General features: G+C 41.1%; 1 protein-coding gene across 12 annotated transcripts in view; it reads left to right on the forward strand.

The window, feature by feature from the left end:
• Positions 1–17274: 17274 nt before the first annotated feature.
• ankrd26 (ankyrin repeat domain 26) overlaps positions 17275–26999 on the forward strand; it is a 36922-nt gene continuing 27197 nt past the window's right edge. For 9 of the 12 annotated variants that reach the window (XM_033635240.2, XM_078167696.1, XM_078167697.1 and 6 more), the window contains exons 1-13: positions 17275–17343; positions 18469–18757; positions 19594–19708; positions 19858–20031; positions 20773–20879; positions 20977–21114; positions 21775–21935; positions 22054–22080; positions 22350–22386; positions 22471–22540; positions 22620–22671; positions 22758–22954; positions 25425–25608. In XM_033635240.2, the coding sequence (XP_033491131.1) occupies positions 18558–18757; positions 19594–19708; positions 19858–20031; positions 20773–20879; positions 20977–21114; positions 21775–21935; positions 22054–22080; positions 22350–22386; positions 22471–22540; positions 22620–22671; positions 22758–22954; positions 25425–25608 (1462 nt within the window). In that variant the 5' untranslated portion in view covers positions 17275–17343; positions 18469–18557. Of the gene's footprint in view, positions 17344–18002; positions 18151–18468; positions 18758–19593; positions 19709–19857; positions 20032–20772; positions 20880–20976; positions 21115–21774; positions 21936–22053; positions 22081–22349; positions 22387–22470; positions 22541–22619; positions 22672–22757; positions 22955–25424; positions 25609–26999 lie in introns of those variants that run through there. The other 3 variants (XM_078167695.1, XM_078167704.1, XM_078167694.1) reach the window with 2 other exon arrangements.

The raw sequence follows: 26999 nt of genomic DNA on the forward strand, positions 1-26999 counted from the left end.
CGAAGTTTTAGCCTGGCTACATTTTACAATGCTAATTGCAAATGTTAGCTGGGCTGCCTGACCCATTGCTGGGACCAAGCCGCTAATAACTCAAGCTCCGGAGATTAACCCATGCTACGATTGTAACATTAAATTTAATTTAATCTACATAGCGACATGTTACGTTACTGTAACACTAATTAAAACAGACATTTGACTTTATGTTGTTACTTAATGTTATCTGTCCAGGAGAAGAAGAGCTAGCTCCGAGTCAAATTGTAGCCCCGTTAGCTCTCGCAGTGCTCTCCACCTTGAAAATGCAAGGCCAATGTTAATCCGGGTTCTGTCCCTTTCTTTATCCGACAACTTCTTCGCCAATGACCGTTGTTTCTTTAGAGGTAATGTCGGATCCTGGTCGTCTTTAGGTGAACGTTTCGTTCCGCTGTCCGCCATTTCACTTCAAAAATACGCACTGCCATTGCGTAGCCTTTTATAGGGAGGGACGGCCAAGGGCTCCGAGAGGAGGGAGGAGGAGGAGGAGGAGGGAGGAGGCGGCAATTCACATGAACGTACATGAACGCGCAGCCGGACCGGCTTGTAAACAATGGGCTGGAGATCAACACAGAGAGAGGGTGTGTGAGGTCATGGTATACTCCAGATGAAATTACACCTCTGGTTCTTCGCATAGCGATTTTTCAATTCCTTCAATCTAGAAATGATGAATTTCCCCTTATTGCCCCTTTAAGATCTAGTTTTACGACTTAAGTTTAACTTCACACCGTAAAGTTTTTTCAGTAGCTGTTTCGGAGCATTCTGTCATGTCACATCTCCATCTGCAGATGGAGCATGCCCAGTAGTCAAGGAATTGTAGATATTCATCTTGTCCATGCTGACATAAAAGTATATGGTGCTCACTTGGTGCATACTCCAGAATAAAGCTGTGTATAATGAAATTACCACAAACTGTCTGACACACAGAAATCTTGCGACCAGTTATTATTTTTCCAGCATAGGAGTACTGTCTGACCTTTGTGTCTTTGGCTTGGAAATAATGAAGCTGGTATAATTAGCCCGTCATGTGCACCGTGCTGAACTTGGAAGCAAAAGGGCACTTACATAATGCCAAACTAAATGCCAGAATAAATGTTGGCATTGTACATTCCTGCAACCCACGCATAAATATTTCATTTGTGTTTTATTCATCGGATAATATTTAAACTTTACATTTCAGCAATGCTATGGTTAACGTTTAGGCACCAAAACCAATTGGTTATGGTTGAAAATATCATGTTTTAGCTTATAATACCAGGTTTTGGGAGTTCAATTCCTCTGGATATGCAGCAATGTCTCAGTACAAAACAACCAATTTCCGTAGCACTATCCTGGCTGGAAACACAGCAATGCCTGTCAAAAAAACAACCGCTTTTCATTGCACTGTTGTGGCTGGAAATGCAGCAATATCTTGGTAAAAAAAGCCCTTATTGAGGCCGGAAACACAGCAGTGTCTTGTTTAAAAACAACTGCTTTTCATGACATTATCCCAGCTGAAAATGCAGTGGTGTCTCTGTAAAAAGTGCTTTCCGTGGCATACTCTCGGCTGGAAATGCAGCAATGAGTCTAAAAAAACAACCATTTTTGGTGGCACAATCCTGTCTAGAAGGCAGCAATATCCTCAAATCAAGTGCTTTTTGTGGCACTATCTGGGCTGGAAATACAGCAGTGTCTCAGTAAACAACAACCGCTTTTCATTGCACTATACTCAATAGAAACATGGCGATGGGATTCTAAAAAACACCCGCATTTGGTGGCCAAAAAGTTACTGGTAATGCATTGATGTTACAGTAAAGAACAACCCCTTTTCATGGGATTATCCTCAATAGCAACACAGTGTCAGCATGCTTAAAAAACACCCGTGTTTGGTGGTCAAAAAACCAGTGGATATGCAATGATGACTCTAAAACTGAGCCGGTTTTGTTGTTGGGCTTGAACAGTCGTGTGTGTGATAGCAAAAGTTGGCACCATTTCCTCCTATCTGGGTGATCTGACTATGTTTGCAATGTAATTCACACAAAAGGAAACATGGTCTCAGACTGATTGCACAAACGTAACTGATTTAAATTTTGTGTACAGAAAACGAACTCCTGTTCAGGTCAGGATGTTCCAGGGAGGAATTGCATGGAAGAGGTTCAAAGCGTCTGAACACATCTCTTCATTCTGCCTTTGACACTTCATAGCACCCAACATAGCTGCTACTGGTTCTCATCATCACTCTTTGGACAGCCTCCTGAAGCACAGTGAGCTGGCTCAGCAACACATGTTGTAAACACAATCACTCATTTCTGCATGACACCACTTCAGCTTCGCCAGCATAACCTTCTATTCAACCTCCAACCTTTCACCACACCAGTGTAACTCAGTTCCCCCTTTATCGTGTGTGCTTCCTCTAATTAGTTGACTACTAGTCAAAGGGTTTCATCCCAATGCATGTTGCCAACAAAATGAAAACGAAAGCTGTCCTCATTGACCCCATGTGTAGTGCACTCTCTGCTGGCTGCCAGACAGAAACAAACAGAAAGGCATCTGTGAATATAACATTAACATAAATACCCATGATTAAAGGAAGCTGTTTGTGTCAAAACTGGCTGCAAGTGGTCTTTCTTCAGAACAAAGCATGCTAATCATCTTGGCAAAAAGACTAAATATTTACTTACAGGTTTACATGTAATAAACCGTGATGGAGCAACGATGTTCTTCCAAACAAAATACAGAATGCAAAAATGTTCTCATGACTTTTACCTCAAGTTAACTCTTATTGCTGTCGGAACAGCTTGAACTTTAGTTCTGTACTTCTGTACTTGAGCAACAGTGAACGAAACAGATTTTACACTCAATGTCTTGTCTTGATGATGTGTGGGTAAATAAACAGGGAAGTTTCCCTGGTGAGTTAGATGGTTTTTACAGATTGTACTGGTTATTGCTGCTATAAAATTAAACTCTTCGGGTGTCAAAGCTCAGAAGGCATTGGAGTCTTCTATCCAGCTCCGTGTTTAACATCTCAAACAGATCCTTGTTCTGTTAACAGCTTTTCTCAGCTTTGGCAGACTTTTTCTGTTATGAAATATTAAAGTAAATATATCAAGCAGAGGTGTGGACTCGGGTCACAAATTTGATGTCTTTAGCCTCAACTTCACAAAATCGAAAAGTACGTACAACTTGACTTGTACTCAAACATCAGTGACTCGTAACTTCACTTGGACTGGAGCCTTTTGACTTGAAAACACTTGATACCATCTACCAAGCAAATTTGGCAAGAGTAAGTTAAAGACGTGTGAGAAGAGTTATATACAACAAGACAGGGCAGAAACACCTAAAATTCATTGTGTTTGTGAATAGTGCTATATGCTATAAAAGTGCAATGTCAGCATTATTTTTATGATTAAGTTCAGTCGCACTTGTTTTAACAAATGTGTGTGTTTTGATTGTATACGATGGAGTATTAAGGCCATATTGAAGAAATTTTTTTTCGGAGATTTCGAGCATAAAGTCGTAATATTATGAGAATAATGTCGTCCCGAGAAAAAGTCATAATATTACGAGAATAAAGTCGGAATATTACGAGAATAAAGTCGTAACTGAGAAAAAGTCATGATATTACGAGAATAAAGTCGTAATTTAATGAGAAAAAAAAGTCATAATATTACGAGAAAAAACTCATAGTGTGGCGCTATGAGAAAAAGAGAAGCTGCCACAAGCAGGTTCATCCTCTAACCCATTCTGTTTGTTGTTGGTTATTTCCTTAAAAACTACGACTTTATTCTTATAATATTCCGACTTTATTCTCATAATATTATGACTTTTTCTCAGTTACGACTTTATTCTTGTAATTTTACGAGTTTTTTCTCATAATATTACGACTTTATTCTCAAAATCTCCTAATCTTTTTTTCTTCAGTGTGGCCCTAATACTCCGTAGTACTTATAGGTTATTATGCAATGGATTTAAAGCTCTGGCCCACTTGAGATCAAACTGAGCTGTATGTGGCCTGTGAGCTAAAATGAGTCTGACACCTGTGGTTTAAGTGCTGAAACTGTCAGTTCAGGTGTTAATTGAAGCGTAAGCTCTAATCAGTTGGTTGATATGAAGTCATTGCTTTTTTTAAATCATCCACCTGGTTAAGCTATGATTAGATAACGATTTAAAAAGGGGTATTATCAAATTGGACCTCTTTTGATCCAGCATGCCAAACACCGGTGATGTATGCCTCCTAGCTGATGGCCAACACTTTTCCTCTGGTGCCAAAGACAATTAATGCAAAAAACTGTTGAAATAGCCTTTTTCCATTGCCGCACTGCTCTGATTTCATAAACACATTTTGCCTCACAGATGATTCTTTGCATTTCACCATATGTTATACATGTGCATTCACAGTACATCCTTCCACGCATTCTTGGGGTCAGAGGGAAGCAACAAGAGACAATTTGTGGAAGAGGATATTTCTATGTGCACTTCCCTAAAGTTTGGCCCATCGTGACCTAAAAATGATGTGGCCTTAACTCAAAAGCCATCTAAGTTGTTTTAATTAACTGTACCACAAAATGCCTCATAACATGAATGATATCAGGTCTCGGATGGAAAACAGCAAATGGTGCAGATAAGGGACATCACTGACTTAATGCTTTAAACCCAATCACCTCAGAGCAAAAGGAAATTCAATGGGAATAATGAGCCCCGTTAACTTAGGCATGTAGCCTTGTTGCTGGCTGCTTAATTGCAAGAAACATAAAGATCCCAGTGATGTATGAAAACACCTTCTGGTTTGAAGGGAAACATGAGTGTGTCCCTGTGAAGGAGAGAAATCAATCTGCATACCAAGTAAGGTGATGTAAGATTAAAGTACATTGGATACAGCTTATTATGGGTGCATAATCAATCAAAGATGTTCTTTGTGAAATGCATTCATGGATAATCAGCCACTAAGGCAGGCAAAACAATCTCCCGGCCTCAATTTCCTGTAAGGCCTCACCGTTCACTCCCGATGGAAACACTGTAAATCACTGAAAAGGTTACTGATCCTGAGTTCATATGTGAATGTTGTTTTTCTCCTCCCCAAGCCACATATCCACCATTAACACAAACACTTTTCACAGCTCAATTTGACGAGGTGTTGATTAGCTCCTGATGAGGGAAAGCTCTTGTGAGGCAGCGCTGGGGTCCATCAGTGCGGCAATGTTTTCACAGGAAAACATGTGCGTTTTACCATGATGTGAACAGGATGGAACTGTATCGCATTAACTTTCTAAACTGTTTCTGTGTAAACACAGAGCAGATAAATGGAAAAGCTCAAATTGTTTAGGCTGTTTTGTTTATTTGGCCAATTGAAACAAGCATGTTTGAAACAAGCATGTTTGTAAAACAAAAATATAAAGAGATTGGTATGTATATCCCCTGTGCTGTTTTCTTTATGAAGGTATTTGTGAGCCCTGGAGGAGCATGAATCCTGCTGACTTTAGTGATCCCCTGACTATTTCTCTAGCAGCACCATGGAGTTGACATTTTTTTAATTTATTAGTGAAATGCCTTAAAATCCATTAAAAAAAATGTATTTGGTACAGATAACTATGGTGCTCAGAAGATGAATCCTACTGATTATTGTCCCTGCCTTTTAATGTTGCCAGTAGGTCATTGTTTTCACTTATCCATTGAAATATCATGGAAGATACAGACATTCATGGTTCCAAAAGAATGACCACTGTTCCTATAGACCCTTTTGCACTGCCAGCTTTTCCGTGAATGTTGAGCCGTTTTGCTGGCAAGCTGCAAACGTTTAGACACACAAAGCCAGATTGGCGAGTTGATCCGAGGTGCCCAATTTTCCGCCTCGTAGGCTAGTCATATTGGCAGAACCCTTTTGGTTTAAAAAGACAGAAGCGCTCTTCCGTCACGGGAGGGGCTGTTGATGACTTGTGGGAGGAGCTGTTGATGACGCCGCACGTGCGAGCCACTGGTGGTGGATAAACAGGAAACAGCTGATGGCAGGAATTAGCGAGCAGCTAGTAGCAAGAGGGAAACACAAACCTGACAGATACTGTAAAGATGAGCAACTGGGGAGACAAGGAATTGCGCGCCCTCCTTGCCCTCACAAACGAAGAGGCCATTAACTGTCAAATGACGGGAATGGCGAAGGACGAGCCAACTTACGAGAGAATTGCCGAAGGACTGACCAGCCGCGGCTTCCCTCAGAGTATGTCACTGTTTACATCACACCCTGATCTACACGTTTTGTTACCTGCTCACGCCCCCCATTGCCCCGAAAAAGGCACATTCTGTATGAACAAAAGTAGGTAGGCGGAATTTTGCTGCACTCCCCGATTTTGTTTTTAAACTGCCAATGCTGAATGAAGACTGATTGGGCTTTCCTGCAAATTTGCACAACTCCTCTTTAAAAAGGGCTACTGACTTTTCATCAAACACCATCATCTGTTCAGAATTGTCATGTGCAATAACGTAGTTCATGACGCTAACATGTTAGCATTAAAATTGTGATCATGTTACCATAGCCTGCTGAAGTTGGTATTAAAGCATCGCTTTTTCTGCAGATATTCGGATAACCTTTTGCTGTACTTTTTTTTGTGCTAATTACCATATGCTAGCATGCTCACATGCTGAACTAAGATGAACCACATGGTAAACATATCTCTTAAAGGGATAGTTCCAATTGTATGAGGTACTTTTCCAAAGTTAGTGCACTGCATACAGTAGGTGGCGGTCAGCATGCCCACAGTTTGGAGAAACAAGCAGGAGTACAGACGCTGAAGTTAAGCAATGCACTTCTTGTGGATGGGGGTCAGCAGCAAAACATAGTTTAGCCATTTTAAAAACAGCCTACCCAAAAAAATCTATATCAGTCCACGTGGATGCTATACTGTAACTATTTTTACAGCTTTACCGTGTCACCAGATAGCCCTTTCCTTTGGTACTACATTGTCTTAACCACAGAACTTCTGTATTCCTTTGCATAAGTGCAAGGTGTGAAGTGCGGGACCCAGAATCTGTGTTGTAACCAAGTCCCACCCATGGCAGCAGTAGCTCTCTGGGTCCGTGGACAAGGGATTACAGTTTACACAGTTAGCTTGTGCTCTTTCTTTGCCTCCAGTTTCAACAGAAGTTTCCCCTCTGTCTTCTTTTGGTTCTTCTGTATGATCAAGGGTATCCTTTTGTCTCCTCACTAAGCGACAGCTGACCCGCGGCATAATATGGTGCATGCCACGGTTGCAGTTTTGCGAAGGAATATGGAAGTTCTACGGTTGAGAAAATGTAGTGCCAAAAGAAAGGGTCTGTCTGATTGCAACCCCCATCCACAGCAGTACATTGCTTAGCTTGTGTCCTGATTGCCATCTACTGTGGTTAGTACACTGACTATGGATAAGTAACTCATACAACCCCACTTCAAAAAGTTCAAACATCAGGATGGAGGAGGAGATCAGTCTGTTTTGTTTAAGTTCAGTAGTTCAGGTTCGTCACTGTACGCTACTGAACTTTGCTGCAGTGTTTAAAGGCACTTTGTGTAACAATTTCAGTTGTTCTTTGAGGCAAACAAATTTGGCAGTCAAAAGTGTGTCCTAGCACATGTGTATTTACCTCCATCAGCGTATCTATGTATGTCCGTAAGCTCCGAAATTCTCATTTACATATACATTGCGACCGGTGTCTCATCATGTACGTGTGCCATCTTGGAAATACAGGTACGTACAAAGACATACTTGAGAAATAGAGAATCACCTTTCGCATTTTCACTTGTCGGTTTCCCGTTTCTGCCTGCAGGTAGAGTAACAAAAAGCAGCAGCAAGCAGGCTAGTCACAAGTGCCGGTGCATTTAAAAAAAGGCAAAAAGGCAACGCAATTTCAAAAAACAAGGGTCAACATCGGGGTAGCCTTTCCCAGGTGGAGAGAGCTGCTGAAGGAGAATCACAGCTAACAGCGGCTAACAGCTGTTAGTGACCAGCGCCGCTAACAGTGCTGCTAACAGCTGTTAGCGCTGTTATTGCGCTATGTTGACCCTTGTTTTTTGAAATCGCCAGTCACGTTGCCTTTTTGCCTTTTTTTAAATGCACCGGCACTTGTGACTAGCCTGCTTGCTGCTGCTTTTCGTCACTCTACCTGCAGGCAGAAACCAGAAACCGACAAGTGAAAACGTGAAAGGCGATTCCGTATTTCTCAAGTATGTCCCTGTACGTACCTGTATTTTCAAGATGGCGCACGTACATGATGAAACACCAGTCGCTGTTAGCAACGCAATGTTGCGAGGAGAGGGATGAGGTGTGTGAGGTTGAGCCACTTGTCAGTTGTCATAAGACAAGACGTGATTAGTTTGTTTCGATTTACACCCACCCCAACAGTCCTACATTGTAAACACAGCCAGCATGGTGAGGAGGGGGTTTGTCAACTCACGTCGCGTGTCTTTGTAGGAGCCTGAATGAATACTCCATTAAGTATCGGATGACATAGTTTCATCAATGTTATCATAGCTTTTTGGTACACAGCGGCTACCGTTGTTGCAATATGCGTTTGAAACAGTGAGGCGCTAGAGTGCGCTATCCGTTTGAATGCAATATACAATCTCAACACTAAATTGGAGAAATTCCTACACAGTGCCCGTTTAATGATAAGCTGACTTTGAGTGACCACATGCATCATATTACAGATAAGATAAAAGCATGTTTATGCTAAATGAAGAGCCTTAAATAACCTAATATGTTACTAATTGTCGAAATAATCAAGATGTTCTTTGTCTGTTTTGTACTAGGACAGGATGGGAATGTTAACAGAAGTGAGAGAATAAATACAGTATCCTGAAGAACCAAGGAGCGAGCAACAATGTCTGATTCCCCCGTGATGGAGTGTACAAAATATTTTTATTATTATGGAGGATGAGAGCCATATTAAACATAGTGGCAGGTTGAAGCTTCATATTTCTTATCACCCTTGTCCTCCTGGGTATTAGAAGGTTTAGAGGTTTGTATGGATAGTGTGAATCTGAGCTTCTGAGTGTGTGTGAGTGAACTTTGTAATTCACATGTAATACATTCTATCTCGCCTTTTTTTCATTTTCTCATTTTTTTTCCGACCGAATCAAATAACCCTGAAGCTCATTTTTTTTTAAGGGTCAGACAGATTGGATTTTAGCTTTGTACCTTCAAATCACACCTTAGACCAGACACTAAAGAGCATCTGAAGGAGATTGCTGGCTGTCTGGCTTTGAAACAAAGTCCTCCTCACTTTGAAAACATAACTAGTGATTAGGGATGATAAGCTGGAGGAGAGAACATATAGTTTGTGCCCCAGCAGTGAAGGGGAGAGACGAGACCCAGAGGTGTGACAACAACGTGTGTTTGTTTATGTGTGTGTCCCATTAATGATGATAGCAGAGAGCCCAGTACCACCAAAGGGTAAATGCGTTCTTCGTTATCACCACAGATCCACCTGCCATGCTGTGAGACATATAATTGGTCTGAGCAGAACCTGAGTGCAACAATAACAAAATAACTACTCTCTAGACTCCGTTCCCTTTTTTTGCAGCAAAGACTGGGGGTTTAGAAAGTCTGGCTCAGTACTACATCAAAACCCCCTACTTGCAGAAGCATAGAGGGGTCAAACCAGGATAGTTTCTTGTCATGCAAACCCGTTCTCATTCCCACCATTTTGTTAAATACAGATGCTTTGTCACGCCCCTCAGCGTGTGGTAGAGACGCACAAAGCACCCTGTAGCATCTCTTTGTGATGCACAGCTGAAACACATTGTGACACGTGATTAATTTTGCCAAACGATTGTGGTTAGGTTAAGGCAGTAAACTACTTGGTTAGGTTTAGAAAAAAGATCATGCTTTGGGTTAAAATAAGTTTGTGGGTAAACTAACATCACGTGACGTAAATACATCAAGTAAGTGATGTCACTGCGGGATGTCCTACCGTAATATTCCTGTCACGTAACATTATTGTAAGCGACGTCGGTGTGTGAGAAGGAATGCAACAGTCTGACATGCTCTGGGTTTTCCTCATATCTTAAGTGAAGTCCGAACACAGATTAGTCAGCCATTACACCTGCTCGATCCTGTCCTAAGCTCTCCTCTCGCCTTCTTCCTCCTCTTTTTTTCCCCAACCACAAGAACTACCAGCTGCCTGAACAGCACCGACTAGCGGAAATACCTGATACCAGAATATCTTAATGTCCCTCCCCAGATGACTTCACACCCATTCACCACTGGTCTCACCTGACCCTAACGACTCACATGGTGGCCAGGTGGGTCAACGACTCACATTTTGACCTTATCGACTCTGAAACTAAGAGCTCATGTGACCCCTACGACTCTGTAAGGGTTCCCACCCACACAGGGTTTAAAGCCTGCAACTTCATACCAGTCATTTAGAACTGAAGAAGCTTCTTGGATGAGAGGCAAAACGTCCTCAAGAAACACAAGCAAGTCCAGTTGCCTACGATATTAGCACTTACGATCAGGACCTAGGTAGGTAAGTTAGGTGACCTTACGTTAAAACAGCGTTGACATTTGGTCTCAACAGGACACAAACTGTATTCTCCTGGGAGAAAGTCATGTTTGTTCTCTCCATCCTGCCCTTGCAGACTTTCGCTCGCTATCTTCGCTCTTCATATTACATCAGTTAGGGTTAGCATCAAGTATTGCTGTTGATGGGTTGTGGGAATTATCCAGGAATCTTTATTGGGGGGCAATTCTCTACATCTTGTGGTCATGACCTTACATTTGGTAGGGGAAGTTTCCTGTATTAATAAACCTGTTTTATGGGGAGCACTCTCCTTTACGAGTGCAGCCGGTGGGTGCAACCTGGGGTCAGAGCTTCAGTTTGGTTTAAAAGTCTGTACATTCTTAAGGTTGTCAGAGAACACTTGGAAGGAGAGACTTCTCTCCATGTTGCATGTATTAAAGAGACTTGATTCTTCACACCAAGACTGTCACTTCTTCAGAGAGGAGAATTTTCCTCACAGGGTTTACATTGAAGGTAATCAAAAGCCTTGTGTGTCTCATTAACACACTACATGCTGCCTTTAGCTTCAATATTACATGTCAAGGGGCGTGACAAATCCTCAGTATTTGACAACCTGGGAATAAGAACAGGCTGGTCATCCACAATCTCCAGAAGAGCTGCGAAGACATGAAACATTGTTGGAGTGTTAGCTGTCAGTACCTTTTACAAGATAAATCTTTAAAAATATAATTACAAAATAACTGACCCACTAAACCTTAAATGAATAGATTAATGATGGAGTAAGGTGTGCAGTAGGGTACATCTAAGAATACGAGCTTTATGGTTGTCTCATTCGCAGCCTATGAGTCAATATCTGACGGCGCTCTCCAACAAAACCACTATGATTTACAGATCATAGGATTTTCGGGGGATTTACTGTAGAATGGAGCCTACGTCTGTGACGTCACAAATAACTTGTCATGACATTAATGTCAAAATTAATACCGTAAAAGGCCTCAATGAATTCCAATTCCTGTAGTCTAGGGCCAGCACATCTGTTCAACAGAGCTGATGACTCTGAAGAATGGTATTAAATTATTGGCATTAAGTCTATTTGAGACAAGTTAATCTACTAAAGGCTCTTTATATCTAAAAAAATGTTGAATAGCAGTGTTTGAGAACTTTACAGTGTGTTAGGTAAACACTTTATTGCATTTTAAATCACTGTCATATGTCTAAAGTGACAATAGAAGGATGACACTTATGGAAATGTGTTCATATGGGTATAAGGAAAAGCTGTTGCAGAGTTGCTATTCTTGTCATTAATTTTTATTTCATGTACGACATACCTGGATTCTTGACACTGTAACAACACAATGATTGGTAAATGGTTCACAGATAACAGGCACCTGGGATTTGAATTGATATATGACTCAGACTGATTCCTGGCTCAAAAGTATCTCAGATTCCAGCAACTGATGACATCACAAGGACTTATTGTTGACGTCAGATAATTCCTTTCATAACAGGGTGGTTGATCACGAACCCCATTGTGTTTCAGTGTAATAGAAATCTCAGGAGGAAAAGAAATACATTTTTCTGTTACATTTTAATATTAATGTATCTATTTCTATTTCATCCATCCATTTTCATCCACTTATCTGGGGCCGAGGGGGCAGCAGGCCAAGCAAAGCACCCCAGACGTCCCTCTCCCTGGCAACGCTTTCCAGCTCCTCCTGGGGGGACCCCAAGGCATCCCAGGCCAGATGAGATATGTAATCCCGTGTTCTGGGTCTGCCCCGGGGCCTCCTTCCAGTGGGACATGCCTAGAACACCTCTAACAGGAGGTGCCCAGGAGGCATCCTGATCAGATGCCCAAACCACCTCAACTGACCCCTTTCAACGTGAAGGTGTAGCGTCTCTACCCGTAGCTCCCTCCGGATGTCCGAGTTCCTTACCCTATCTAAGCCTGAGCCCAGCCACCCCACGGAGGAACACATTTTGGCCACTTACATTCTCAATCTCATTCTTTCTGTCACTACCCAGAGCTCAGGACCATAGGTGAGGGTTGGGACGTTGATGGACCAGTAAATCAAAAGCTTTGCCTTCTGGCTCAGCTCCCTCTTCACCACAATGGTCTGGCACAGTGCACCGCATCACTGCAGAGGCTGCACCAAACTGACGATGCATCTATAACACATAGTAAAACGGTAAAAGGTCAACTTATTAGCTTTTTCCAGAGATTTAAAACAAATCACCATCTAAAAAATACAAACATGTTGTGAGTTTACCCTGCCAAAGTACTGTAGTATTTATTATTTATTTATTTTTTGTCTGAGAGTGAAAAATGAGTGTATTTTTATTTTTACATATTTTTGTCAATGAGAAATTTTCTATCATCCTGCCAACTGTGGGTGGAATATTTGTGGAATCCAAAACTCTAAATCTCTTTCTTGGAAGTGTGACCCACCGTATCAAATTCCCCCCTGGAGACAAAGTAATACTGGTTTACAAAAGCAAAAAAATAAATTCAATTTCTAACAGTGCTGTTACAACACATTCAGCTGCAGCATAAAGCATTTTTAAGCAGCTGTGCTTCAGCGGAAGTTAAAGAACATTGTGACAATTTAATGATCTGTATCACAGTGCTCTGCACCATTTGGTTCAATTATAATTTTAATTAAGGCGTAGACTTACATGACACCTGAACAAAGCCAGTCATGGGTGGACATGTACAACAGTCACATTGCTATCTTGCTGTGCTTTCATCCTGTCAGGGCTGTAACTGTGTCAATGGTTTGACTCAGATGTTCAGACATCTTACTATGTGCAGCCTTATAATTATCAGTTGGTAACTGCGTCATTTGGTGTCACAAATTCATGAATATTCAAATAAGAATTACTCCCCAGATGTCATACATCCTCTTCTGTAAATATAATGACAGCAAGTAATTATAATAATGAGACTCAAATGTGTACTGAATAGTAGATTCAACAATATTTTTCTATTTACTTGGAAATAAAAACATCTCTTAGGGGATTGTTATGATTTATCATATTGTAAGGGGCTTTTTGGTAAGATGACAGCCAATCAACAGGTGAGATAAAAATGAATGATTTGGTTGTCTGGAAACAGTGTACACCCCTGTGGCCTCACATTTTGAGAAAACATCTCAAATCACTGTGTAGAAAGCAAAACATTAGCTGACACAGGCATGAGGCTGCTGTCCTGGGTCCAGACCTCTGAATCCGCCCACTCCACTGAGTTTGAGTTGACTGATTCTGATGGAAAAAACTGGCAGTTCTGTTTGATATCAGGCAATCTGGAAATCCATCGGTTAAAAAAAAAAAAAAAAAACAACTTTTGTTTTTCTTCCTTTACCTCTGGAGGCACAGCCCGGAGTTTTTCGACTAACGGAAGTGCAGGGGCCTTGGCGATCGCTCACGCCCTTCACTTCTGGCGGTGCCCCCAGGGAATCGCCGTGTTGTTTACAAATACTTCGGGTAGAAAACCAGCAGAGTTTAGCTATATATCACATTTTTCACGTCACTATATCACTGTGTAGACTAATCTGATGTTTGTTAAGTCTGTAAACACAATGACTGAACAAACGTTACTATTTCTGTGTGCACGTTTTGTAAATAATAACAATAATAACATCATAGATTAGCTGGGCTAACCGTTAGCTGTTAACGTTAGCCGTTAGCAGTGTCTGTAATAACCATAGACTGTATAAAAATAAGGTAATAACTCAATAAACGGTCTGTGAAAAAAATATTTTTTCCAGCGGATATCTTATTTACAACATGATTGAGCTAGCACAGCAGTTTTGTGTTGCTATGTGTGGTATTTATTCAGTTATGGGAAATCACGATGTCTAGAAAGCATCAGACTGCAGCTGACAGGGACAGCTAACAGCAGCAGCAAAGCTAACATCAGGACGTCATCTGCTAAAAACCTCCTGTTGTTGGATATGACATGAAACTACTCCAGTTAGCTCAATCATGTTGTAACTAAGACATCTGCTGGAAAAAAAATAAAATTTTCACGTTGACGAGACGGCGTTTTGGGTGGAGCGGTCGCTATGAACGCGGAGCTTGCTGTTTCTGTAGGTACACATTTCCTGGGGAGACCTGCATGTCTCGGCCACGCCCCCTCCATTGTGATTGGCTAAAGCGCAGAATGTTCAAACTCAAAGCCACGCCCTCCCCCCCTCTAATCGTCTTTCACACAGGGCTGCCGACAGATTCTACAATGTAAATTGCAGAATCTGTCTTGAGAGATTAGATATCAGGCAATTTCTGGATCATAAATATGAACATTGTCTAAGCATCGACTTGTTTTGAACACTTGTGAGAAGCAATAATGCAGTTCACTTGGATGGCTTACATTAATCTTCACTAAATAATCACACATTGAGAAATAACACAAGCAGGAAAAATCATCCCTGCATTTTTCATGCTTATATAACATTATAAAGAGAAAAAAACATGTGACAATCAACCCTAAAGAGATTGTATTAGTATCCCCCAACTGCGATATTTTGCCAGCAACTATACTCAACTTGTGGCCCGTGGGCCAAATCTGGCCCATGATAGGGTGCACAGTGGCCTGCAGACCATTTTCTAATTCATAGTGAAACAATAAATTAATCACACTGGAATTTTTTGTACTCTGAATGTGCATTAAAATCCCTTAAACAAAAAGTGCCAGGGGGGGATCCGGTGTCCGAGCTGAGCCCTGTAGGCTATGTCCTCAAATCCTAGAAACACCCCTTCGTACACCTGACCTGACCACAAATGTGGCTGCTGCAACTGCATTTGCCTCGTTTATTCATTCATTTTATCTGATAAATATTTTTAATGTGTGTTAATTAAGTAGCCCCTGGCCTCCTGTTGTTTTGCAAAAGTGGTCCCCAGGCTAAGCAAGCTGAGTATCCCTGGACTAAGCTAACAACCATTGGTTGTAGCCCAGCTAAGAAAAAGATGATCCAGTCTATAGCTCTCCCTTCATACTATTTAATGTAATAGTTGTTTCATTATAAAGCCATCATTTAAAAGTCTAGAGGAGAAACACAGAAGAGCCAGATATTTACATTTTGACACAAAAAAAAAAACACTACAAGTCTGGCCTCAATTACTCCTGAAATGACCCTGGTGACATCTGACCCCAGGTCAACATATTTACAGCACCTTCTAGAAAGCAAAATCTAATGAATGTAACAGCCAAGCCATGTGACAGCCAACCATGTCTTCCCTGTGTTAAACAGAAGGGAGGATTTTGTTTTCATCAAGAAAACGTAAAATGTTTCTGCAAACTTTTAACTTGATGCTTATGTCAGCTGTTCGCAAAGCAAACACCGGTATCATTTAAATTTTTCTAAAACCGTTGTGTTAGTTTTTGGTTTCCCTGAAGGAAGACACTGTGAGTATAACTTGGCTCCTGCTTGCAAAACTTAGTATTGGCAGTAAAGCCTAAATTTTATGGCACTAGAAAAATATGTTGGCCTCCCCAGTGCTTCCAAGTGTTAGACTATAACCACTCTTTTTCCCTATGGTGGCTTAGCAGAAGCAGGTATTAATCATAAAGGAGTCTACATGTGGTGAGCAATAATACTCACATTGTGTCAATTTCGACCTGTGGTCTTTTGCTGCATGTCACTCTCTCTCTCTTTTTCCTTTTCCTGTCTATCTGTGCTATCTAATGAAGGCAAAGTTATACGATACAAAAGGCCAAAAGAATCTTTAAAAAAGCAAGTTTTGAGGACATAGACTGATGTTGTGCTGGATTGTATTATATAAGGTATTGCACTGGAAAGATCTTACAATATGGCAGCAGACTTGACCACAATTTACATGTTGTCAAACCTATGTTACATTTTTGTATCTAACATTGCAAAGGTAATATTTATTGCTGGAATATTGCAGTAGATTTCTGTGTTCTTGATATGGCATCTGCTTACTGAACATCTTATTGCACCTGGAATCCTAACTTCCTCTGTGTATATAGAAATATCATGCCTTTTGTTGCTTACATGTGATACTTAAGTATGCACAATGTGACTCTACTATGCTAGGGTCTAAATGAGGATGGATCTTTTTTTGGATCATATAATCAGCACTGTCACGACAATTAGTGTTACAGCTGCATATGATTTAATCAAAAACATGGAAGGTGATATCTCTAATTGGTGTCTATCTTTTATGCTGCAGGTGTGAGTCCTCCTCGGATTCACAAAGAGCTTTTTTTTTTTTAGTTTGTTGCTATTATTTCCAAGTAATTACCAGCCCTCTTGTACTCCATCCCTACTCCTCGAATTAAATGGGAAAAGAGACTGGGTGAAGGGCTTACCGAAAACAAAACAAAACAGGTTTGATCTCTGCCACAACCAATCTTAAAGCCCCTGCCTACCGCTTACTGTATGCTTGTTGCATTGAATCAGCACATTGCCCGGATTCCTGTTTTTAACATTTAGAACCTGTTTTACATGCCTAAATCTAAAAAAAATCGAATTACCTACTAGATTGTAGTGTCCTCTTTTTGAGTCACTATTTTAACATGTACGGAAAGGGGTTGTTTTGCATCTTCAGGTTCTATTAACGCGATTTCAAGACAAAGATCACCATCAAGTGGTAAACATCAGCCATTACACAACAAGCCTGCTTCTCTTCCATACAACCCTCAGTGACTTGTAAACCAACCTTTTACACAGACTGAAGCCGCCCATTGGTCAGAGAAAGCATTCGTTGCTGCGAACTCATTTCTGATTGGTTGTTTAAAAACTCAGCAGCCAGCACGTTTTTTCTGAGCGTACGTTCGTTAGCTTTAGCTCTCTGTGATAGCGGTCTGACTCCGACAATCAACAGGTTAGTGTTTGAATTGAAATACTGTGAGTTAGTAAGCATTAATTACACACATGTTTGCGTGAATTAGAGTTTTGTGCCCGCACGCAGCTCCTTTGTATTTATCTATCTCAAGTTATGGCTCTTAGTAACTCAGCAACCACCTCGGCTTTGATTTTTAGCGTTTGCTACTTAGCATTGCGTTAGCAGGGTTAAGTTTGTTTCACCTTAGTTAGCATTAGCTACCGACTCCTCCTCGCTTGTGGGAAGAACACCACAAGTGTCTATTAACCGAACCGAGTCTTGCAAACTACAGTGAGCTGTCGCGACGGTCCCCGCTGTGCTCGCCTCTGCTACAAATCCGGTTTAAATGTGGCGGTTTGCTGTATTTGTAAAGTGACGACGTGGGAGGCGCAGCACGGAGCCAACTGAAGCTAGGTTGCTAGGCAACAGATAATCCAGAATATCAGAATAGTTTTTACATTGGCAAAAACTTTATCTTTTTCTTTTGTTTCTCCAGTAGTAGATTTAGCAGTGTTTATTGCATAACAGCACCAATACAACTTGAGTTTTTGGTTTTCGAAAAGGCACCAAATTGGATAACCTTTGGCAGCTAACGTGACGTTAGCATACCATTTGTGCAGTCAGTTACCATGGTAACAAGCCACAAGGTATAACGCTAACTACGGTGTTACAAACAACCCAGAGTAACGTTAACGTTATCCAATTCGGACATTGTCGATTCCATGCATCTTAATCGCATTACAATCGTAATGATGAAACGCTAACATGCTTTGATGCTAATTAACGTAGAGGACGTCCCGGTGAACGGTATGGTCAAAACAAATGAGGCTGCATGTAGCTTAGTTAGCCTCCACTGAATCGCTGATAGTAGCATGACAGTTGTGTTATGTGTTTTTACCGTCGCCTAACGTTACATAGAAGTTATTACATAGTAAACGCTATGTTTATTATCTCTCTTCATATGCAGCTGATCACTATGCCGTGTATGTGTTGACTAGCTCACTGCATATCACCGTGTGAGGAACAGTATTTGTGGCACTTAATTTGTGTCTTTATATGAAGAAACACCGCAGTGCTCTCAGCACAGTTTTATAGGCTAATCCGCTTTGTACGTCTTATCTGTAGGGATGGGAGAGCCGCCTGTGGTGATCCTCCAGCGCTTGATGAGTGGCAGGTAGTGACGGTGCACAAGCAATGCTGTGCTGCCTGGTACAATGAAGAAGATATTCAGCTTTACTAAGAAAAAGAAACATCCGTCCGGCACTCCTGACAATGGGAGTGTGCTCTCTGTTGGCTACGATTTGAAAGAGAAGGACCTCGGGAAGGTTCACAAGGCTGCCTCAGTGGGTGATTTGGCCAAGTTGAAGCAGCTTGCTAAAAAGAATGATATCAATCAGCTTGATAAGGAGAACAGGTAAGTGTGAGGAAAGCACTTGTTGTCACATACTTGAAAGTGTTTTTGCTGACTGCAATGTACCTTGGTAATGCAGTCCAGGTAAATGGCTAAATAAAATGTCATGATCTCTATCTGTGTTATACTCTTGTCTATATCTCCTGAGCACATATTTATGGAGCCTTTTCCACTTTTTCTTTAGTACATAGTAGAGTCTGTCCTCCATTGACCCTTGACTAATTGTTAAAGGATATAGTTTGGGGATCGCTTTGACACATTAGTTGAATTAAATAAAAATCTGCCAAACTGTCTCCCCAAAAATTAATGCAGCCATACAGATGGATCTCTGCCTTGTTCTTTGGAAATAACAAATCACTTTTTAAATAATTGTATTGCAAGGGCACGTGGCAGCTCTATGGTATATTGTTAAGTATATTATGATTTTTTTTTCCATAGTAAAGTTGAATTGTGGTTAAATACCGCTTAGTATTTTTTACTGTCTGCATCAAACTGCCAGCTGTTTTAAGCATCAAGTAAAATGTGCATGACACCCCATTGTTTCTTTTCTACTTATGTTTCAAGGTAGGATCAAGTTGCCATTAACAATTAGTGTTTGTCAGAAGTAAGTGAGTGGTGCACGTATAGCACTTGAGGCAATTAACAAAATTGCTTGAGATATATCATTGATCTATAGTATGTCTTGCTCTTCTGTGAAGTAATGGAACTTATAAGACAAGAAGTAATGTGGATGGAAGAATGGAGAATGGAGGCCTAGGTTTTAAATAGCTGCAAAACCCTTGTAAAGATCTGTGGAAATGTTCTAGTAAGAACAAGAACTCTCTCCTTTGCTGTTACAGAACCGCACTTCACATTGCCTGCGCCAGTGGACATGCTGAGGTGGTGCAGTTCCTCGTTGAGAGCAAAGCCAAGCTTAACCTATGCGACAATCAAAATAGATCCGCCTTAATGAAGGTAATCCTGGATGATGAGACTCCACCACAGAGTGATTCTTCATTTAAAGTTATATACATTGTAATGATCATAGCTGGCTACTCTCCTCACACATTGTTTCAAGCCTTATTCAGGCCTCTGCATTCATGTTGATCTTTCTACTGTATCAGGCAGTGCAGGGCCAGCATGAGCGCTGTGTGAACATACTGCTGGAGAATCATGCCGAGCCGAGCCTGGTGGACATCAATGGAAATACAGCCCTACATTTAGCAGCAAACATTCCATCCATTTCCACTGCTGTCCTGCTGCTGGAGCATGAGGCTGACATCAATGCACAAAATAAGGTGATTCTGTCTGTCTGTCTGCCACAGTACAATTCGTTAGCCTTAGGCCAGACATCAGGATGATCTTCAAATACAGACATAGTATCATTTTACCATACATGTAATTGAATTGTAATAGGCTCCAGCGAAGATGAAAAGGGTTGGACAATATCTGACATGTCCCTCACCTTGGACTCTGGGAAATTACAAAGGGCACTTTTCACTATTTTCTGTTAGTTGCAGCCTTAACCCTTCAATTGTCTTGATAAAAAGGTATTAACAGTCATCACAGCTCATTACTGTTTATCACAATAGCAGTCTTTATTGCAATATCCAATGATGGCCAATAGCGGAGGACCTCTTAGTGTCAGTTGGTTTTACAAAATAAATGGTATTGCTCCCAACAACAGGCATGGCAGGGCATGTCAAAATAGACCAGAGCCATCATGAATATTTTAAGGGTACACGCTTGTACTTTTTTTTTCTATTATGAGCCAAAATAATTGCAGGGAGAAAGATGTTTTGTGCTTATTATACAGTATGTCTAGATATACAGTATTGTAATGGCATCAGTGACATGTGTCTGCAGGCTACAGTAAAAATCTTGTAAAGGAAGAAGTATAAAAAAATATATTAAAAACTAAAGTAGCAAAATGCTTCTGCTACCTATGATGCTTGAGATACAGTGTATTATAATTATTTCTGTTCTGATGACACCTGTCATCCATTGAATAAGGTTGCTGAATGTGACTTCATTTATAGGAGGGATTCACACCCTTGACGGTGGCAGTCCGCGAGGACCACATCGAGATGGCTGAGTTTCTCCTCAAGGAGGGTGCTGGTGTAAATTTTATGGACCAAAGCCAAAGGTTAGCACTAAAAAATGTGATACATTTCCAATAATCTTAATGTCGCTGATATTATTCTTCACAGTTGCTCATGTTGCTGTCATTGATTTACCTGCAGGTCCCCATTAATGATAGCTGCTGGTAATGGACAAATTGGTATGTTGCGGCTGCTCTTGCGGTTTGACGCAGATATCGCACTAAAGGATACCAAAGGATGGTCGGCTGATGACTACGCAGTGATGAATGGACATCATCCGTAAGCTGTGCTCCTTTTCTTTGCGCCTACTGTATGTTCCAACTGTGGCATGTGCTCTGTGGGGGTGTAACGGTACAAATTCAATAGAAAAATATAAAATTCATGATTCAGTATGTCCCTTGGTCACAGTTTGGTACATGTTCGGTACAGCAAGGTAAACCCCCAAAAATGCCAGTGCTAATTGGCTGTAACTCTTACTGTAAGGTTAAATGGACTTTAATGCTGGCAAATTGTCATGAAGAAAAAAAAATGTCAGTATGTAATGTAAAAGTAATGCTCCATCATAAGACTGACACAATGGACTGACTAAATTCAACATAAAATGGCACATTGTAGCTGAGCTCAAGCACTTTGAACATTTGCTTAAATTTGGTATTCTCTATGATGCAAGTTTAAGGAAGCCTGTTTGGGTTACAGGGTATACTGAGCACATGTTGCACAGTGAACCAAATGTCTGGTTTCTAATGGTTCAGGCTGAATACACATACCGTTACACCCCTAGTGCTCTGTAATATATGTATTTGCTGTGTGTGAGTGAAACACAAAACTGAAACAAAAAACCAAAGCCCACAAATGGATCATTTCTTTTGATAATTGATTGGTTAGTCTTGTTAAGGCTTATGACATTATGACATTTCCACTGTCTCAACTCTCTTGTAGTTGTTCCCTCCTGATCATTGAGCACAGTACCCAGAGGAATGATGGACCCTCACAATCACATCAAGGTCCAAGCAAAAAGAATAAAAAAACACTGTTGGGCAGTCCTTCCCAAGATGTTGAAGCAGGCTTCTCCTTAGGGGGACCAGCCACTGACAAAGATGGTAAGATTTGTTTTCTTTACATAGCACAGTGAATGAAAGTGGTAGTTATTGTGACTATTCATTATTGACTTTGATTATTTGGTTTATTCCTCATGCATAACCTCTTGACTGGATCTAGAGCATGGAGCAAATGAAGCAGGGGGAGGTATTACTTTGCTTAGATGAGCTTTTTGAGTGAATTTAGTTAAAAGCCATCAGTTTCGTGCCAGTAAAGGTCATTAACAGTTACTAAGGATAGATAATTAACCTTTTCCTGTTTTCAGGAAATGCCCTTTCAGGCTGCTTAGATTGCAGCACTTTGAGCATCATACTTTCATCTGCATTTTAAGATTTAGATGCCCTCAAGATATGACATGTGCCTTTCAAAACCTGATTCATTTGAGACTGAAAATAAGTTCCTCTGCTTTGTTGCAGATTTTGAAGACAATTCTCAGTCCGAGTCATTAAGTCGGTGAGCACACTATTTTTTCTTGTGATCTGCAACTAACAATTACAATTGGCTTCTCAGCTCTAACCATTCTTCTTGCCCCCTTAGTGTTTCAAAAAGTGCTGCAGATGAATGGCCTTCATCAGAAGATGATGATGAATCAGCTTTAATCAAAAAGGTTGGTGCTGCTATTTTTCTTGTAAAGTGTGTTTTCTCTACGTTTTGTTCTGGCCTTCATTTGAAATGCTGTCTTTCAGAAACCACAGAAGGTAAACCTCAGGAAAATGATTGCATCTAAAAGAGGAGAAGGTACTAAGAATCTTTTAACCTTATTCACTTGTTGGTGTCCCTCCGTAGTTTGTGGTAGTAATCTTTTATCCCTCCTCACCCTGTAGCTTCTGCACTGCCTGACAGATCGCTGAGCGGTACAGAATCAGAGCCAGAGAGTGATAATAGAGTCCAGAGAATCCCATCCCTTCCAAAGGCTTTACCATCCAGCAAAGCTCCACAGCTCCCAGTAGATCCCTCTCCTGTTTCCTTCCTTTTCAAAGCACCCCACATGACCTCTTCTCCTCTTCCAAGCTACAGAAAGGTATATTTGTGCGGAATCTTTGCCTCTTGCATTTCTGTGACATCTGTCTCTCCTTTTATTTTTTCCCACAAATGCTTATAACAAGCAGACGAGCAGGATAAAAGCAAACAGCCCTCAAGTAGTAAAGCAAGATCAGACTCTCCAGAGGGAAGCCCAGAAGGTGAGGACTCTGAGGAGGAAGAAGAAGAAGAAGAGGAGGAGGACGATGATGACGATGATGAAGATGAGGATGATGACGAAGAAGAGGAGGAAGAGGAAGATGATGATGAAGATGATGATGAGGAAAGTGAAGAGGATGATGGAGAAGAGGAGGAAGAAGAGAATGAATGTGAGGAGGAGGCGGACAGTGACAAGTGTGTGGCTTCTGTCCAAGCCAACACTACTGAATTTGAAGATACGCAAAAACCCTCTGCTACAGGTGCCCTTAAGATCATTGACAGTGCTGATGCTCAAAACAAACCTGGTACTGACATCTCTCACAACAGTGAAACTAGTCCTGGTGTTGCAGGTGAGACTGTAGATGCCTCAGAGAAAGATGCCAAAACACCTGGAACAGCAGGTTATGCACTGCCAGCAACATTGGATTTAGAGGAGGATTGTGTTGTGTCAGCCATTAGGGTAGAGTCTAAATTCTCTGATGAAGATGACAGTCTTGGGAAGGAATGCAATCTGGAATCACCAGGATGCCCCACACCATCCAGACGCCCCACAGAAACCCTTTCACCAACCGGGGTTCAGGAGGAAGAGTTTGAAGAGATGGAAAAGGATGATGATGACTCTTGGAGCAATAAACAAAACAGTGGCGATGAAGAGGATAATCAAAGAGGAGGATTTGGTCGCAGCACCGTACTCGCCAATCAAAAAAATGTGCCAGAGGATGGTGTCGAAAATACAGACAGTTCCTCCACTGCTGAAGATGCTGCTGGATCAAATAAAGACGCTCTCAAAGAGGGGAAACGCAGATCCTCATGGGGCTCCTCGTTAGAGGACAGTGATGCTGACCTACCCAGAGAAGAAGATGTAAACGATGGGATGCTTGATCAGGAAGATGACGTTCAAGCATTGGATTTACAACCAGAAGCAGAAGCAGCACTGCACTTGAAATGCTCACAACCTCAAACAAATGAAGACCACCGGGACACCTCATGGGATTCCTCATCAGCAGTTGTACCATCTCCAAAATGTGTCTCACCTCAGCAAGTGATAGATGAACCTGTGCCCTCTTTGGGATTACGTTCAACAAGCACTCCTCAGGCCAAAAACAGACCATCAGAAGCAACAGTGGATGAATCAGAGTGGGATTCTTGTTCTGAAAAGAATGACCAAAATGATGATGGCTCCCTAACTAAAGCAGGTGTACAGTCACCAATTTCTGAAACACATACTGTAACAGCAAAGGACACTGGAGAGCAGCAGTGTTTTGGTGGCTCTGGGGAAGAAGATAAAGAAAGTACTGAGAAAGAGTCAAATGACCCCTCTCCTGCTGTGTCATCAGTACACGAGGAAGAAAAACCAACCAGAAGCCAAATACTAGATAACGATGATGTTGAATCAATTGGCAAGTCATCACAAATTGAAGGAAAATTAGACTCAGAGAATGAGAAAGGTGATGATAGCAGTTGGGACGATGAAGACGAAAGTGATCAGTCAGAAAAGCAGAAGGCAATGGTGACAAAAGATGATGAAGTTGAGGCCTGTGGTAATGTCTTGAAGGCATATGATTCTACCCCAACCAAGTCGAGGCCCGCAAGTGCAATAGACAAGAAGTTACAGGAAGACGAAGACGATGAAAAGGCTCCTCAGTCTGTTATTGATGGAGAGGATGAGTCTCCAGAAGATAATGAGTTGGAGGAGGAAAAGCTGGCGGGTGTTAAGAAAGACAGCCAAGACGATGAGACTAGTGAGGACTCTGACAGCCAGGACGAAAAGCTGCAGTACGATTTCACCAGCGCCACAGTCAAAGTGTCTGATGATGACGATGAAGATGAGGCTAGACTAACTGCATATGTTCCACTTGAAAATAAAAGTGCCATCGTCCCCCAGACAGATGACCTCAATGAAGAACCAATAAGGGAAAAGATTCTCATCGCTGGTCAACACCGAGATTCAGACGCAAACACATTATCTGATGAAGCGTTACCTCAGACTGACATCGATGATGTTGATCTAGACTCGCCTGATGAGGCCGAGAGCATAGGCATGAGAGGTCAAGAGCTCAGAAATATTGAGGAGCCTGTCGTTCAGGTAAAACAGGAACACAACTGGTAGTTTTTAGCTGTGGTATAGCAGTTTCTGAAATGTTGTGCAGTCTCTTCAAGCACCTCAAACACTTTCATCACACTCATTTTTTCACATACTTGTTCCAAGTTTGCTGTTCCTTTCATGTGAGAGGCCTTTTGAGGACACAGGCACTAGTAGAAGTACATTTAAAAGAACATGAATATGAGTATACAACTATTTTTAAACACAGAAAGAAGATTCCACTGGGGATGAGGATGATAATGACCAAGACGAGGAGGGAGATGATGATGATGAGGAGGAAGAGGAAGAAGAAAATGTCTCAGATGAAAATGATCAACCCGAAGAGAGTCGAGAGCCCCTTGACGCCACTTCAGCTGCTCCTGAGACAGAAGTCTCTAAAGATAAGAAAAGAGGTATGAAAATCAATTATCAATGTTCTGAACAACTGCATGTGTTTCACAGAAATGTACAACACCTCAACGTATACTATCTGTATTTAGTTTTAATCAACTTTCCTTGACTGTAAGTTACTGGCTTTGTTAACGTTATACACAATTTGCCTTTGTATTTGTCCATATATTTATCTTCAATTTGTATTTTGTATTGTCCATAGTTATCAGTATTATAGCACTGTTTTTACTCTTTAATTTAATCACATTTCATTTGCAATACCTGCCCTGTTTACGATTTACAATTGTCACAGCTCTCTGTAGTAGTTCTGGTGGTCAAGCGATAACTTTACTGCTTTGTTTACTTTTATTTCTTAAGTTTCTATTCTTTGATCGTGTGTGAATTAATTCGTATTAATTAGTATCCATCTATCTAATCTTACTATATAATGACGAAAACTCTGTGTGTCTGTTCCACGTTTTTCTCCTCACTGACTTGGTCAATCCATGTGAAATTTGGCACAGTGGTAGAGGGTCATGGGAGGATGTGAATGAAGCAATATTACATCAATTGGCCAAAGGGGGTGCGCTATAGCAACCGATTGAAATTGTGAACTTTAAATGGGCATATCTCATGTCCTATATGTCGTAGAGACATGAAACTTTGCACAGAGATGCCTCTCCTCATGAGGAACAAATTTGCCTCAAGGACCCATAACTTGTGCTGGTTATATAGATTTTCCGCCATTTTGAATTTTTTGAAAAACATTTAAAATCGATTTCTACCTAGGAAGTTTGACCAATCTGCATGAAACTGGGTGAACATGGGACCAATATCTAAAGTTCCCTCTTGGCAAAAGTTGGAAAACTTACTAAAACTGAGCTTCTATAAGGCAATGAATATTGCAGAGGGCGTGGCTCATCACATAAAGGTGTATAACATCTCAAGGGTTTCACCGATCACCACGCAACTTTGTAGGCATATGACCACACATAATCTGAGGGGACCCCTCCATTATTGACCTCATCAAACAAAATGGGGGCGCTAGAGAGCTAATTTCGTGTCTAGGCCTAACAGCCATATTGATTTTTACTAAACTTGGTAGATATGTAGAACAGGACGCCTCAAGGTGACTGGAGAAATTTAACTCTAATTGGCAACTGGGTGGCGCTATAACAACAAAAAATGCTTAAAAATGGCTAAAATGCGACCGATCGCTGTGGCTCCCCCTGTGGCCAAATGTTGTTGGGTTTTTCTTCTAATTTTGGTATGACTAAGTCATGGTATGGTATGCTGTACTCAATGGGTATGGACTAGTCTATCTATTAATCACAGTTCTGTGACTATGGCTACCTTGAACAACTTAAGCCCAGCATACACTGTACGATTTTTGACCGGATTTGACACGATTTTT

Source organism: Epinephelus lanceolatus, chromosome 5, assembly GCF_041903045.1.
Source record: "Epinephelus lanceolatus isolate andai-2023 chromosome 5, ASM4190304v1, whole genome shotgun sequence".
NCBI classification, from domain to species: domain Eukaryota; kingdom Metazoa; phylum Chordata; class Actinopteri; order Perciformes; family Serranidae; genus Epinephelus; species Epinephelus lanceolatus.